This window comes from Sorghum bicolor, chromosome 2, assembly GCF_000003195.3.
Source record: "Sorghum bicolor cultivar BTx623 chromosome 2, Sorghum_bicolor_NCBIv3, whole genome shotgun sequence".
Lineage (NCBI taxonomy): Eukaryota > Viridiplantae > Streptophyta > Magnoliopsida > Poales > Poaceae > Sorghum > Sorghum bicolor.
The window spans coordinates 65,032,890-65,047,869 of NC_012871.2; the positions used below are offsets into that span (position 1 = coordinate 65,032,890).

Genomic DNA, 14,980 nt, shown 5'->3' on the forward strand with positions numbered 1-14,980 from the left:
AATCCTAGTCTCATAAAGGTCACTACTAGGTGATACACTGAATTAGTAGATCTAGTATGTACAAGCAATCTCAGTATCTCGGATGAGGACTAAATTTTTCGTTCCAGTCCACAACTTAAGTTTTCTTGGTAGGTTTTCTCTTATTTCTTAAACATTCAGAGTCCAATGGATGGCTCTTATTTTTGTCAAGCGTCTAAATTTTCTCTTAATTTAGTACTGTAAGATATTATTTTATTTTTGTAAAACATGATCAAATATATAGGATAACTTGACTTAGGAAATCTTATGTATACCTAATATTTTCTTCAGTCCGTTTTTTCCCCGAAATGCTATAGTCCGTTTCGAAGAAGTATTGGGTAGTAGGTTTTATTGTAATGGTCATATTTGCTAGTAATCCACTTATATTTGTAGACGAAGGATATATGGAATGGTCCATCACTCGTCGTTTGCAGCCCTTAGCAGCCAAGTTCCCGGAACATAGGGTACGTGGTACGGGAACGTGGTACGCGGTACGATATTCTCATAAACTATGGAACGTAGGGGGTATATAGCTTCGTCTCGTTCCTTTAAGTTGCGGAACGTGTTCCACTTTCTAAAGGAACGTGTTTGGAACGTAGTGGTTGGCTCAGGTAGTTTTACGTGTTGTTTTGAATCAAATGAGTTCGATTCCTAGTGTGATATAGTTTACTATTGTATTTTTGTTTCATTTAGGACTGTGCAACTCCAACCTTAAGGCTCATTGCAGGTCTAGGCCAATGAGTCAATCACCATCTAGATTTTTCGCCGACCGCTCACGGACGGGCACGGCGCAGTATGCACACACACTACGAAGTTCCATAGTCGCTTGGGACTGACGTTGCTATGATTGCTCCTATATATGATTCGTGTTCCACCGCATTTGGGAACGATGTTCCATGATGTTCCCGTTCCACGTTTCGGGACGAAGTTCCCGGAACGGGGAACGTGCCCATGTTCCCGTACCCCGGCTGCTAAGTTGCAGCCTCTGGTCCTTAGGCCACCGTCCCACATTCGTACAGTAACCCATATTGTGACTCAAATGTCCACTTTAACCCATCCTCAGCAGCTTTTATGTCGCCAAGTATCCGCCGCCCTGGTCTCCATAATACCGTTGTTTTCGCTTACAAAAATAACTTTGACTAATATATTAAAATAATATTATTTATTGTATAAAATTAATCTTTTTAGATAGATTGTTAAACTTTTTTAAAGATATAAATATTATACGTCTTTTCTATAAACGACAATTATTTAAGAATGGAGGAAGTTTCACTGTGTAGGTCTAGCAGACTGCAACCGATAATAATTTAAGAATGGAGCGAGTATCACTATAGCGGCATGTCTACCTCACTGCCTATCTTCTATGTGTGTTTTCTACTACCAAGGAAAAAAACAATTCTAGATGTATTCTTGATTAACCGAATATATAAATAAAAATATTAAAGTTTTAAGATATGAAGTAAGTATACTATGAAAATATATTTAATGACGAATATAATGGTATCTATCTAGTATAATAAATATTAGTAATTTTTATATAAATTTAATTCAACTTAACCTACTTTGTGATACAATTTTAAAATCTGAAACGCTCAGCCACGCCGCGCTGCAGGTGTCGGATGAGGCCTCTCAAAAAGAAATCACCACTCCGTACCCCGTCGTAGCGTACCTCCCCTACCACGCCGTACCCAATCCCCTACGGCCTTGTTTAGTTCATAAAAAATTTTGGTTTTCGATAATGTAGCACTTTCTTTTTTATTTGACAAACATTGTTTAATTATAGAGTAACTAGGATTAAAAGACTCGTCTCGTGATTTATAGATAAACTATATAATTAATTTTTATTTTTATGTATATTTAATGTACTATGCATGTGTCGCAAGATTTGATGTGACGAGAAATTTTGAAAATTTTTAGAAACAAGGCCGCGTCGTGGTGTCATAGCCTCGTAGGCTGCCCTTCCCCTAGCTCAGCCTCCGAAACTAAACCCAAAAAATTTTGCAAAATTTTTTAAATTTTTTGTCACATCAAATTTTTAGACGTATGCATGGAGTATTAAATATAAATAAAAATAAAAACTAATTGTACAGTTTGGTTGAAATTGACGAGACAAATCTTTTGAGTCTAGTTATATTTGTCAAATATAAACGAAAGTGCTACAGCGTCGATTTTCCAAAAAATTTTGGAAAACTGGAGCCAAAAATTTCGGTTAGGAACCTTGGTCAACTGAAAGAACCAAAATTCATAAAACAAACCCAAAACCTTAACTCTAGGCCTTGTTTAGATGTGAAAATATTTTGGATTTCGCTAATGTGAGCACTTTCGTTTGTTTGTGGCAAATATTGTCCAATCATAGACTAACTAGGATCAAAAGTTTCGTCTCGCGATTTACAGTCAAACTATGTATTTCATCTATATTTAATACTTCATGCATGTGCCGCAAGATTCGATGTGACAGGGAATCTTGAAAACTTTTTTGTTTTTACGGTGAACTAAACAAGGCCCTAGATATAAAAGGTGAATGACACCCCCTCATAGCCTCACATCCTCATATTTTTTAAAATAACGACATCTTGCTTTTTTAAAAATTTTTTTTCCTATTTTTCTATTTTTTATGCTTGAGTAAATTTCCAGTTAGTTTGATCGGAACCAGAATCAAACCGAACTAATCGAAATCAATTTTGCTTGGTTCCAAGATTTGCAAAGAACCAATAGGTTCCTATTTATAGAGAACTGAATTTGTGTGAAAACCCAAAGAACCAAACCAAACTGAGGCCGTGTTTAGTTGGTGAAGGAAAAAAATTCATGATAGTGTAACACTTTCGTTTGTTTTGTGGTAATTATTGTCCAACCATGAACTAACTAGGCTTAAAAGATTCGTCGCGTAAAATTCGACCAAACTGTGTAATTAGTTTTTATTTTCGTCTATATTTAATACTCCATATATGCGTCTAAAGATTCGAAACCAAGTATTATTAGATTCTTTTTTTTAAATAATAACATTTTTTTGTAGCAACCAAGTATTATTAGATTCTTTATTTGTTATATTTTTATAGTGTATCTATTTTATAACATAAATTTTTATATTTTTTTTCTATATTTTTGGTTAAATTTGAAAATTTGTTTTGATTCTTCGAAATTTTTAGAATAAGTTATAATTTAGAACGGAGGTAGTATCCTCCTTCATTGGTTACCTTCCACCTCCATGGGAGCCGGCTCGAAAGGGGGAGGGGAGCCGGCGAGGGCAGTCGAGGAGCGCCGGAACCAAAGACAGGCCAGGCAAATAGCCAAAGCCACCCATCATTTCTTCCTTCCATGTCACAGGAGGAAAAAAAAGCGGCAAGAATCCAAAGCACACATTCCCATCACACCACACCAGTACACCGCTCCATGTCCATGGCAGGCGTGCACCGCTTCCCATGCCCCGCCTCTCTCCTCCTTTCCCTGCAGTCGCAGCAGTCACAGCTGTGACCTGTCCAGTTCAGTCGCTTCAGCGTTCACAAGCGCGTTCTCTCCTCCTCTCTTTCCCCTCCCACCTCGCAAAGCTTGCTCACTTCTGTGTAAGGACAATCCTCAGCAACCTCGTGGAGTCGTGGGGACTGGGGACGTCGTTGCCGTTCCCGGGCTCGGCAGCCGCCGCAATGCTGGCGCAGGTGCTGCTCGTGCATCTGCTCCTCCTCCTCCTCCTCGCCGCCACGTCCTCAGCCGACCACCACCGCCGCCATTACTGGGGCAGAAGGGCGCTGCACGAGCCGCTGTTCCCTTTGGAGAGCACGCCCGCGCTGCCGCCGCCGCCGCCGCCCGCGCCGTTCTTCCCGTTCTTGCCAGGCGCCGCGGCGCCGCCGACGGTGACGCCGGATGTCGGCTCCGCCTCCACCCCGGCGGACACCGCCGGCCCGGGTGACGCGTCGTCGTCCTCCTCGTCGTCGCCGCACCCCACGGCGCCGGCCAACATCTCGTCCTTGGCCGCGCTGCCCGTCTCCTCCCACACCACGCCGCTCCGGTCCTTCCTCTCCTCCCACCGCCTCCTCACCGTCCTCGTCCTGGTCGTCGCCGTTGCTGCGGCCGTGCTCTCCGCCGCGCTCGTTTACATCCTCGCCCGCCGCCAACGTCGTCACTCTCCCAAGGAGGAACCTGCGGTGTACACAAAGCCCTCCTCGCTTGCACCGGCCAACCCTGTGCTCTACGATGGTGGCGACCAGCATGGCCGGGGCTCGACGGCCACCGTCTCCAGCACCAGCTCGCCGGAGCTCAGGCCGATGCCGCCTTTGCCCCGGCAGTTCCAGCAGACGCGGATGAACTTTCCGTCATGTTCAAAATCCGTTCCTGACACCGGAACAGGAGGTAAGCGAGGATCAGAGGGTGCTCCTCCTCCGCGGCCGCCGCCTCCTCCTCCACCGCCGCCTCCAATGCCACCGGTGAAAGACAAGGGCGGCGCCACAGCAGCAGCATCTGCTCCTCCGGCGCCGCCGCCACCTCTGCCCCGAGCCGGTAACGGCAGCGGCTGGTTGCCCCGGCGGCACTCCGAGCGCCAAGCGACCACGGTCATCAGGGCCTCGGCGAGCGCAGTTCACCCAGAAGAGTCTCCAGGGCGCGCGCCGTCAGAGAAACAAACGGACTCGGACGCGGACGCGGCTGCTCTGCCGAAGCTGAAGCCGTTGCACTGGGATAAGGTGCGCGCGAGCTCTGGCCGACCGACGGTGTGGGATCAGCTGAAGGCGAGCTCTTTCCGGTGAGGCCGTGTCTGTTCTTGTGTATTGGCATTGCTTTGCACTCGATTAGAGTCACTGCCATGGTAATGGTAACTTACCTCTGTAACTTAACGTGCTTCAACTCTTTGTGCATGCGAATAGAGTGAACGAAGAGATGATTGAGACATTATTCGTCTCAAATTCGACATGGAGATCGTCCAAGAGTGGAACCAAGGGGCCAAATTCCAGTTTGTGCAGCCAGGAGAACAAGGTCCTCGACCCGAAGAAATCACAGAACATTGCGATAATGCTAAGGGCGCTCAATGCGACCAAGGAAGAAGTGTGCAAGGCACTCTTAGATGGTGAGTACACTGAGATGAGATAATCCTAATACATCTACCATTCTGTAAACAAGCATGCACAGAACTTATCCTCTGAATGTTCATCATTCAGCTTCATGAACATTTGCTTGTACTACCATTATTGAAAGCAGGGCAGGCAGAGAGCCTTGGAACTGAGCTCTTGGAGATGCTGCTGAAGATGGCGCCTAGCAGGGAAGAGGAGATCAAGTTGAAAGAATACAGGGAGGATGCTGTGTCTAAGCTTGGCCCTGCTGAGAGCTTCCTCAAGGCGGTGCTCGCGATTCCATTTGCTTTCAAGAGAGTGGAAGCGATGCTGTACATCACCAACTTTGATTTAGAGGTTGACTACCTCAAGACCTCCTACAAAACTCTTGAGGTAATAATCGTTGGGGCTTTACCTGCATAGTTCCATTTAGAGATTTGAATGAAATAAGAACAGAGAAATGAGATGTGCCATAACAATGGTTCTATGGACTGCTGTTCGTTTATGTAAGGCATTCTTTCAGATCATTTGCTTCCCTACACCATATGTCCATGTAGCCATGGGTAAATGAACAACTTGGTGACATATCTTGTCAAAAAAAAGAACAACTTGGTGACATATTGACAGTGTTATGAGCAACTAATTAGAGTTTTAGAATCATCTACTTAGGAATTTATGACCGAAGTCTAAATCTCATTTGCATAAGACAAGAAATGCCTGGTCAACATTCAGCCTGTTATCCTGTTTATTTGGAAATAAAGTAGCACAGACAAATTGCTGACATTCATTGTCATTCATTTCAGGCAGCATGTGAAGAGCTTCAGGGCAGCAGGTTGTTCCACAAAATATTAGACGCAGTCCTGAAGACCGGTAACCGCATGAACACTGGCACGAACCGTGGAAACGCCCATGCCTTCAAGCTGGATGCACTCCTCAAGTTAGTTGATGTGAAGGGTGCCGATGGCAAGACGACTCTCCTACACTTCGTCATCGAAGAAATCATCAAGTCTGAAGGAGCTAACATTTTAGCCACCGGCCAAACATCTGACCAGGCGAGTGCCCTTGCAGATGAGCTGCAATGCAAGAAGGTAGGCCTGAAAATTGTGGCAAGCCTTGGCGGTGAGCTCAACAGTGTCAAGAAGGCGGCAGCAATGGACTCCGACGCGCTGGCCAGCTGCGTCTCCAAACTCTCCTCCGGCGTCAGCAAGATCAGCGAGGTCCTGCACTTAAACCAGCAGCTTCTCGGTTCTGATGACAGCTGCAAGAGGTTCCGTGCCTCAATTGGCGAGTTCCTGCAAAAGGCCGAGGCCGAGATCGCCGGGGTGCAGGCTCAGGAGGGCCGCGCCCTCGCCCTCGTCAGGGAGACGACCGAATTCTTCCATGGCGACTCGGCCAAAGAGGAAGGCCACCCGCTGAGGATCTTCATGGTGGTGCGCGACTTCCTCACAGCCCTCGATCACGTCTGCAAGGACGTTGTGAAGATGAACGAGCGGGCGGCGGCCGGTGGGTCATCGCGGCGGGTGGGGAACATGCACGTTCCTGCGGTGTTTAACTCGGTGCGGTCCACCAGTTCGTCGGAGGAGAGCTCGTCGCCCTAGCCGTTGGGATGCAGCGCTGATTGTCTGAGCAGGAATCTGCATCTTGCTGTCTAGAAGAACAGTGCAGGCTCAGACGCAGTAGGACCATAATTATACTACATATTTTGTACCTGGTGAAGATAGTTTGTAAAGTAAATCCTATGATTCAGCGTGATGAACATCGTCCTGCCAATGGCCTACCAAAGGTGAAAGTGGCATTGTACATGATTCTGCATGCTGAGAGCTACTGTTGGATGAGAGCTTTTGAGCAACTGATGATAAAGCTCAGTCTCATGATAAAAGGTCGATAGTGCTATCTTGTCGCTAGCTCTTGATAAAAAGCACTGGACAAGTTTAACCTGCTTTGAGGGTGCTGTTCTGATGGAATTCGTCGCTATAACCCTTCTCTGCTTTTCACAAACTAGTTTTATTTTACTTTATACTTCCCGAGCAACTAATAAGCTTTAACAGCATGCTGAAATGAACTCACTAGCTGAATTGACCACAAAAGATTCATAAAGCGAATTGATCATCACAACGTGCTCCACCGAGAAGAGCGTTTGACAAAGCGATGATGCAAAAGGCAATTGAGAAAAAAAAAAAGGGACACATGGGAATGGCCATTGTGCTGTTTCAAGAGCAAATAATAATAAATTAATAGCACGAAGATGGTGCTTTCTCTAAAGAACATTTTGAGTCTCGAGGAGTATGTTATTATACGCACCATGCGGTCTGTGTAAAAAATAATCACAAATAGTACCATGGAGCTACAACTATGCCGTTCTATTGCCGGCTTGTTACTTATCTGCTGATAGCTGCTGCTCAAATCGTCGCTAAATTCCCCGTTAGCTGGTACCGTGGTACGGCCTTGTTCGTTTATACCCCAAACCAAGGGTTGGAGGGGATTAAGGAGGATTTAACCCCCTAATCCCTTCCAAGTCAAAGTCTCCTCAATCCCCCTTGGTTCGGTGTGGAAACAAAGTAAAGTACGTCCGAAACAAGTGGATCTGCAGAAGGATTAGTTACATAAACCCTCTGCCTCCATGCGCTCCAATATCCGCCGCGCCTCTTCTTCCGTTGAGGGAACAACATTGCGTATCTTCAACCCGTTCTTCAACATGTCACTACAGACCGTGAAGGTGAAATGAAACGTGTTGGAAACCTGTTCGTTAGACAACATGGTCAGCAAATCATCAGGCATTCAAGAAGAAGGATTTCAGGGTGGAGCTTATGCAATGCGAGTAGCATCTGTGGTAAACTGAGTGGGATTCTGGGATTACCTCACTTTTCCGGAGCTCAGGTCTTGTTACATGAGCGACAACTTCAACGTTGACCAGGGGCTGCTCTGGATTGTCAAGCTGGGTATACAAGACACATGATTTGAATCGAAGAAAGTCTCCAACATCCACCTGTGCAAGCACAGCATGTTTATACCTTATTGCTGATAGGAAATGAATTGGCAGTTTCAAAAAAATATATAACATGTTCATTTGTGGACACTACCAATTTACATAGGAAAATATGCCACAATACTTTTACCAGTTACATTTGCGATATTCATATTGCTGAAAAGAAGATGCATGTTATTCACTTACTGGTTTCAAGAAGTCAACATGATCAACTTCAAGGAAACAAGGTCTCTGCCCAACAAAAGCATATGCGGTTGAGAAGGCAAGCTCAAATGCTCGGTGCATCAAGAAACCCCCAAATATTCGACCATGCAAGTTTCGTTGCTGAGGCTGGCATACAAGAGAGTTCTCTAGACGGGTATCCTTCATCAAGATGCTATCTCTATCAGCTAAAGCAGGCAGATCAGAGAAAACACGACCCTCTGCGAGCAACGCATCCAGCCTCTCAGCCTCAGCACGGAGCTTATGTATCCCGTTTTCAAGTCCTCCCTTCTGTTCTTCTCTCTTCCTTTTTCTCATCTTATCTCGTGCTTCTCTTTCTCCAAATAGTTGCTTCTCTCTTTCATTTTCAGGTGAAAGGCGGTTCACTGGAGCAGATTTTCCAGTCTTCGAATCACGTGCAACAAAGGTGAAGTTAGCGGTCAATGCAATGGGATCAGACTGATTATCACCATCTGTTGCAACATAACCACATTTGAGGCAAGTCAGTTAAAGAAAAGCAGAAAACAAAATCTACCATATGCATCGTCTTGTACAAATCAATGAAGAGCAAGATCAACCTTCAACTGAACCAAAACCAATAATACCTTTATCAACCTGAGTCACTTCAATCTGTATGTCAATTGACGAGCGCCCAACATAAGTAACAGCTCCAGCTATCTTCAAATCAGTGTCCACACGAATTGGCTTTTTCAGCTCCATTTTGTCAACAGAGGCAGTCACAACCAAAAGGGGTCTTGTTGTGCTATCTTCATCTGAACAGTGCTGCATGTAAATCAAGTTTTGTCAAGAAAATCCGAGCAAGATGCCTAAAGATACTACCCAAGAGCATGAGAAACAGAAAGCAAAGAGAAGACAAAATTGCACGTCTATCACCCATTGGCATCGAACAGTATATTTTCAACTAAAAGTCTGTAACAAAGGGTAACCAGAACTTAACCACTCAGAGAGCTAGCGCCTAGCCAATGGAATGGTAACACCATCGTAGCATCTGCTTCCACAACCACACTGGCACCATTAACTCAAGACCACAACTCATCGAGATCTCATACTGACAAAGAAATGTTTATGGCGCTAAAGAGCAAAGATCACATTCACATGATTCGCATTTCATAATTTCAGTAGCCCCATGGCTAAACAGTTTGTAAGACTCGTTACAATCAATTTCATTAAACCAATATTTCTTCATGAGAACAAAGCAACAACAAGCTCCCAAAAAATTCTAGCAGCAACATATAAACAATCTGGTGCTATTGCTCAGTCAATAAGTGTAACAATTCAACCTGCTTCATTTATGTTGTTGAGGGAGTCAGGGAGACAGTTCCATTACTTTACCAATGTCTTATGTCACTACGAATTGTTCTGGTCTGATGCTAGAAACCATAAACCATTAGCATCTCAACTCAACTCAACCAGCTTCAGAAAGGAAATTGTTAAGCTACAGAGTGGCTAGACTCTACATTTGTAAGATTTGCATAGGTGCACCTACTTCAAAATTGTGATTCTGCTAGCAATTCAAATCATGAAATTGGCACACGTGCTCCCTAGCATACACTCGTGGGTTTAATTTAACAAATTAAGTCATGGGGCCAGGTGGTGGGCACCAATTCATCTGATGATGTCAAGTTAAAGATGACCAAATCATAAGCAAACACCGGGAATAACTATAAACTCTGAATACTTGCAGCAGACGTACACTTCTCTCTCTCTTACCGATCACACCTGCTACTAGGAGACACGCAACGCAAGAAGAAGATCGAAATGGATACGGCACTAGGCATTACCTTGACGGCGATGGTGCCGGCGAGGGCGTCAAGATCCTCGAGCAGCTTGCCGATGCGCACCTCGTTCCATGCGTCCCGGTACTGCTCCCTGAGGATGTCGTCGGTGGCGAACTTGTAGACGATGCTGGTCCGGCTCTGCGCGGGCGTCTTGACGAGCAGCTCCGTCTGCGGCCGCTGCTCGTCGGCGGAGGTGGCGGCGCCGCCGCCGCCGCTCCCCGCGTCCATCATCCGCTCGAAGATGCTGGACCGCGCCTCCCAGAGCGCGTTGGTCACCGGGGAGTGGTACATCCCGGGCCACAGGCTGAGCGGCCTCCGCGCCGACTTCCCCGCGTCGATCGCCGCGCCGCCGCCTCCCTCTCCCTCTCCCCCTCCTCCTCCTCGCCCGCCACCCAGGTGGGAAACCACCTTGATTGGCGAATCCATGGCCGGTGGTGGTGGTGGTGGTGGTTCCTGGCCCCGATCTCCCGAGGCGGTCGACGAGAAGGCGCGTGTTGGCTGGGAGATGGTGGGGATCCCTGCGGATCGTTCGAGGCCGACGATGATGGGGCCGAGGAGGGGTCTCGGGGTTCGCGAGTTGACGCGGCGGAGGAGGAGGGTTCTGGAGAGCAGCGACGTCGCTGTCAGCCTCGTCGTCATGGGTAACTTGGCCGCGGATGCGGGGCTCCCCTCCCTCCGGCCTTGTGGGAGGGTCGGTGTGGGGTAGAAAGGAGGAGAGGGGCAGGTGGGCCACGGCTTCCTCGCAATGGGTAGCTTTTGGGTGCGTCGGTGCGTCGGTATCCGTATGGTCCATTTACTGCGCGAAATGAAATGGGCCGAAAAGGCCGAGAGGTTGAGGTCGGGTACTGGTACTTCTGCTAGAGTGAATTTGGTCCACTAGGTTGAAAAGGCCTGGCCTAATATACGGCCCATGTGGTTGCGACAACCGGGGGCTCGGCCGGAAAGCAACCGCGGTGGGAAACCAAATCGCCGGGGAATCGTCCGATGCCGACCGCATTGCTTGGAGTTGAGCAGGCAGCCAAACCGCAAAACGGATATGCATCGGCGGCTTACGTAGACCGATATGTGTTGTTTTGTCGTCGGCGAGTGGACACGATATGAAGCATACTACTGCTTTACTGCAATGCGCACATCTGGTTTCTAAATCTTCACACGTACAAAAAAAAAAGATAGACGTGCATACATGTCATCTATCTATTCACACGGTTCTCGAATCCACGACTCCATGATTACAGAGACTTTTTTTTTGTTCAGAACAGATTGCGGTAAAAGAGATGAGGCACGGTGGGGATTGCCATTATAGTCGCGATCAGTTAATACACGCACCGTCCCAAGCCGCGCACGTACGTGCACCACTAGTATATTTAGATCAGTCTTCCTACACGGCAGTGGTACAGTACCACACAACCTCTTCGTAGACGCCGCAACGCAACTAGGCGCTAGCTAGCAAGACACGGCCATGGGTTCCTACGCCGCCGGCGCCGAGAACGAGCCGAGAGCCGGCAGCAAAGGCGGCGGAAGCCACGTGGTCCTCCTGCCGTACCCGAGTCAGGGCCACGTCCACCCCATGCTCCAGTTCGGCAAGCGCCTGGCGTACCACGGCCTTCGCCCCACGCTTGCCGTCACCCGCTTCATCCTGGCCACCTGCGCGCCCGACGCCGCCGCGCTGCAGGGCCTGGGCGGCGCGGGCGCGGGCGCGGGCGCGGTCCGCCTCGCGGCGGTCTCGGACGGCTTCGACCGCGGCGGCTTCGGCGAGTGCGGCGAGGTGACGGCGTACCTGTCCCGGCTCGAGGCGGCCGGGTCGGAGACGCTGGGGGAGCTCCTCCGGGACGAGGCCGCGCGGGGCCGGCACGTCCGGGCGGTGGTCTACGACGCGTTCCTGCCCTGGGCGCAGGGCGTGGCGCGGCGGCACGGCGCCGCGGCCGCGGCCTTCTTCACGCAGCCGTGCGCCGTCAACGTGGCGTACGGCCACGTGTGGTCCCGCCGGCTAAGCGTGCCGGTGGATGGTGGTGGTGGGGTGCTCCGGCTCCCTGGTCTGCCGGCGCTCGAGCCGGATGGCCTGCCGTGGTTCCTCAAGGTCGGGACCGGCCCGTACCCGGCATACTTCGAGCTGGTCATCCGCCAGTTCCAGGGGCTGGAGCAAGCCGACGACGTGCTTGTCAACTCGTTCTACGAGCTGGAGCCCGAGGTGAGCTCTGCGTGCAGCGCTTGTTTTGTTTGTCCCTGTCGCTGCCGTGCATACTGGCTACATGAGTTCGTCTGCAGCGCCGTAGATGTATGCATGCATTCATGCTTCCAAGTTCCAAACACAGAAATAGTTTCCAGTTCTACATTATTTCAGTTTTTAGTGTGGTGCCCATCTACGGAGTAGCTCAAATCTGTCAGGATCATCGTTTCGTTTCTTGTTCTTTTTTTTCAAGCAACTTCCACACGCCACGCATTTGCACCTTATCGTCAGAATCATACGAACCGATGCTCAGTCACTGGTGTCATACGAACCGATGCAACCGGCCATATCCTAGCGAATATCAGGTTCTTGAATAGATGTGTCAAGTTGGTCCTCCGCGGCTCCGCCTTGACAGCTCAAGCTCTTGGATTATTCATCTTCTGTGGCTTGGAAAATAATCTTAGCCGAGCTAGGCCAGTACTGTCGATCGACGACGTTGGCCTTTGCACTAACGCAGCAGCGTACACATGGCGTCCCACTTGCAGGAGGCGGAGTACATGGCGTCGGCGTGGCGCGCCAAGACGATCGGGCCGACGGTGCCGGCTTCCTACATCGGCGACGACCGCCTCCCGTCCGACACCAAGTACGGGCTGCACCTCTACGAGCTGACCGCCGCGCCGTGCATCGCGTGGCTGGACGCGCACCCGCCACGCTCCGTGGTGTACGTCTCCTTCGGCAGCCTGTCGGACCTGAACCCGCTGGAGATGCAGGAGATCGCGCACGGGCTCCTGGACGCCGGCCGGCCGTTCCTCTGGGTCGTCCGCGCGTCCGAGACCCACAAGCTGCCCGCGGGCTTCGCCGAGGCCGAGGACGACGGCGCCGCGTGCGGCCGGCAGCGCGGGCTGGTGGTGTCGTGGTGCCCGCAGCTGGAGGTGCTGGCGCACCGCGCCGTGGGGTGCTTCCTGACGCACTGCGGCTGGAACTCCACCGCGGAGGCGCTGGTGACGGGCGTGCCCATGGTGGCCGTGCCGCAGTGGACGGACCAGCCCATGAACGCCGAGTACGTGGAGGCCGTGTGGCGGGTGGGCGTGCGGGCGCGCGCGGCCGCGCCCGACGGCCTCGTGCGGAGGGGCGAGGTGGCCAGGGGCATCGAGGAAGTGATGGACGGCGACAGGAGTGCCGAGTACAGGAGCAACGCCGATGTGTGGATGGAGAAGGCCAGGGCGGCGAGCAGGGAAGGCGGCAGCTCCGACAGGAACATCGCCGAGTTCGTGGCCAAGTACGCCTCAGACGCCATGTGATCATTTAGAGAAACGAACACGTTTTGGGTTGCATGTATATGTATATGTATATGTAGCAATTAAGTCTGTATACAGGTACGTGCGAGTATTTGATAAGAATGTCGTCATGCATGCATGAATGAATTCACGAGCGAGCAAACTTCTTTGGTGCATGCCGTCCGATGACTACGGCGACAGGCGCAGGTGCTGCACCAACTAATTCGCTTGGCTTAAAAACTATGATATTTTTATTTGGTTTATGAAAGAAAAATATTATTAAATGGTTAGCGGATTCGGTAGATAATCTTAAGTAAACTGCTGGCGCTCACGGTTTCTGCTACAGTTTGTGATATATAACGTGTGGAACAGTGTGAATGGCCCACATAAGAGCACTATTAGGCTTAGGCTTACAAAATTTCAAAGAAAAAAAATCTATTTGACCTCCCTTAGCTACTGCATAAGTTTGATTTACCCCTTTCAATTAGAAAAATAAGATTTTTAGACTCTTTCAACTATTTAAAAACCGTCTCATTTACCTTCATAAGTGGTTTTTATAGTCGTTTTAACTGATGTGGCACCACATTAGCCATTCTGTGAGATGCCAAATCGGCCATGAAGGAGGTAAATTGAACTTTCACAATAATTCAAGGGAGGTCAATTAGACTTTACAAATAAAGTAATTGTTTTAAATTAAAAATCTAAATATTTATCACAATAAATATGGATTAAAAATACTAAAAAATTATTTAACATTACAAAAATCATAGAAAATTTGTTTTAACTCGAAAAATATGAAATATATATTTAATTTTCCTAAAACTATGTTCCTAACAATTTGGATAAATATTTTTTTTTAAAAGTTACCCAAATATGTTTTCTAGAATAAATATGTATTTAAAAATATTCAAACCTGGATATTTTTGGAACAAAAAATTCTATAATTATTTGTATTTTTACATGCATATTTGTTGCAAAAAAAATATTTGGCTGATTTCTGAAAAATATTTATATAATTTTTATAAAGTCTAGTTGACCTCTTTGAAATATCGCGAAAGTCTAAATTATCTCTCTCGTGGTTCACTTGGTGCCACTTCAGGCAACCCAGTAGCAAAACTGCTCGCGGAGATAAATCGGATAGTTTCAATATTTGGAGATGTCTAAACAACTGGTTTTTTAATTGAGGGAGGTCAATCAAACTTATGCAACTTTTTCCAATTTTCAAATTTGCTAGGACTTAGGAGCATAATCTTAGTGCTCTTGGGCTTCCAAGCTCTCCAAAATTCCAAGGCCGAACCTTGCTATATATGTTCACTTAGATGAGCTGCAGTTATGGGCCAGCCTCTTATCGTAGAAATAACTACGTGGGCTACACTAGAAGATATCCAAACAATCGGCCGTCCAAACAAGTTGCGTGTGTTCACGAGCGGCTCTCGGTTGACTTGTAGGTCGCGACATCGAACGCGTTTTTGGCTAACCCTGTAATATCGATGCAT

At 48.1% G+C, this 14,980-nt stretch overlaps 3 protein-coding genes across 3 annotated transcripts; 2 read left to right on the top strand and 1 right to left on the bottom strand.

The window, feature by feature from the left end:
• On the top strand, nucleotides 3,317–6,991 carry LOC8054851 (formin-like protein 15). Its single transcript, XM_002460484.2, has 4 exons — nucleotides 3,317–4,750; nucleotides 4,872–5,071; nucleotides 5,203–5,447; nucleotides 5,858–6,991. Exons 1-4 carry the CDS (start codon nucleotides 3,438–3,440, stop codon nucleotides 6,650–6,652), a joined length of 2,553 nt encoding a protein of 850 aa, XP_002460529.1. The 5' UTR covers nucleotides 3,317–3,437; the 3' UTR covers nucleotides 6,653–6,991.
• LOC8059010 (acyl-coenzyme A thioesterase 9, mitochondrial) lies at nucleotides 7,249–10,740 on the bottom strand. Its single transcript, XM_002462628.2, has 5 exons — nucleotides 10,044–10,740; nucleotides 8,847–9,024; nucleotides 8,227–8,714; nucleotides 7,912–8,040; nucleotides 7,249–7,793 (listed from the first exon to the last, which is right to left on the bottom strand). Exons 1-5 carry the CDS (start codon nucleotides 10,677–10,679, stop codon nucleotides 7,650–7,652), a joined length of 1,575 nt encoding a protein of 524 aa, XP_002462673.1. The 5' UTR covers nucleotides 10,680–10,740; the 3' UTR covers nucleotides 7,249–7,649.
• LOC8054852 (UDP-glycosyltransferase 74F2) lies at nucleotides 11,376–13,647 on the top strand. The gene is made up of 2 exons (XM_002460485.2): nucleotides 11,376–12,228; nucleotides 12,753–13,647. Exons 1-2 carry the CDS (start codon nucleotides 11,500–11,502, stop codon nucleotides 13,506–13,508), a joined length of 1,485 nt encoding a protein of 494 aa, XP_002460530.1. The 5' UTR covers nucleotides 11,376–11,499; the 3' UTR covers nucleotides 13,509–13,647.

Excerpts from the sequence above, each read along its gene's own strand:
- LOC8054852 (XM_002460485.2), top strand. The coding sequence starts at position 11,500 with ATGGGTTCCTACGCCGCCGGCGCCGAGAACGAGCCGAGAGCCGGCAGC. Across the intron at positions 12,229-12,752 it reads TCTACGAGCTGGAGCCCGAG|GAGGCGGAGTACATGGCGTC; the intron begins GTGAGCTCTGCG and ends TCCCACTTGCAG.
- LOC8059010 (XM_002462628.2), bottom strand. The coding sequence starts at position 10,679 with ATGACGACGAGGCTGACAGCGACGTCGCTGCTCTCCAGAACCCTCCTC. Across the intron at positions 9,025-10,043 it reads CCGGCACCATCGCCGTCAAG|CACTGTTCAGATGAAGATAG; the intron begins GTAATGCCTAGT and ends ATTTACATGCAG. Across the intron at positions 8,715-8,846 it reads AGTGACTCAGGTTGATAAAG|ATGGTGATAATCAGTCTGAT; the intron begins GTATTATTGGTT and ends ATGTTGCAACAG.
- LOC8054851 (XM_002460484.2), top strand. The coding sequence starts at position 3,438 with ATGCCCCGCCTCTCTCCTCCTTTCCCTGCAGTCGCAGCAGTCACAGCT. Across the intron at positions 4,751-4,871 it reads CTGAAGGCGAGCTCTTTCCG|AGTGAACGAAGAGATGATTG; the intron begins GTGAGGCCGTGT and ends GCATGCGAATAG. Across the intron at positions 5,072-5,202 it reads GTGCAAGGCACTCTTAGATG|GGCAGGCAGAGAGCCTTGGA; the intron begins GTGAGTACACTG and ends TATTGAAAGCAG.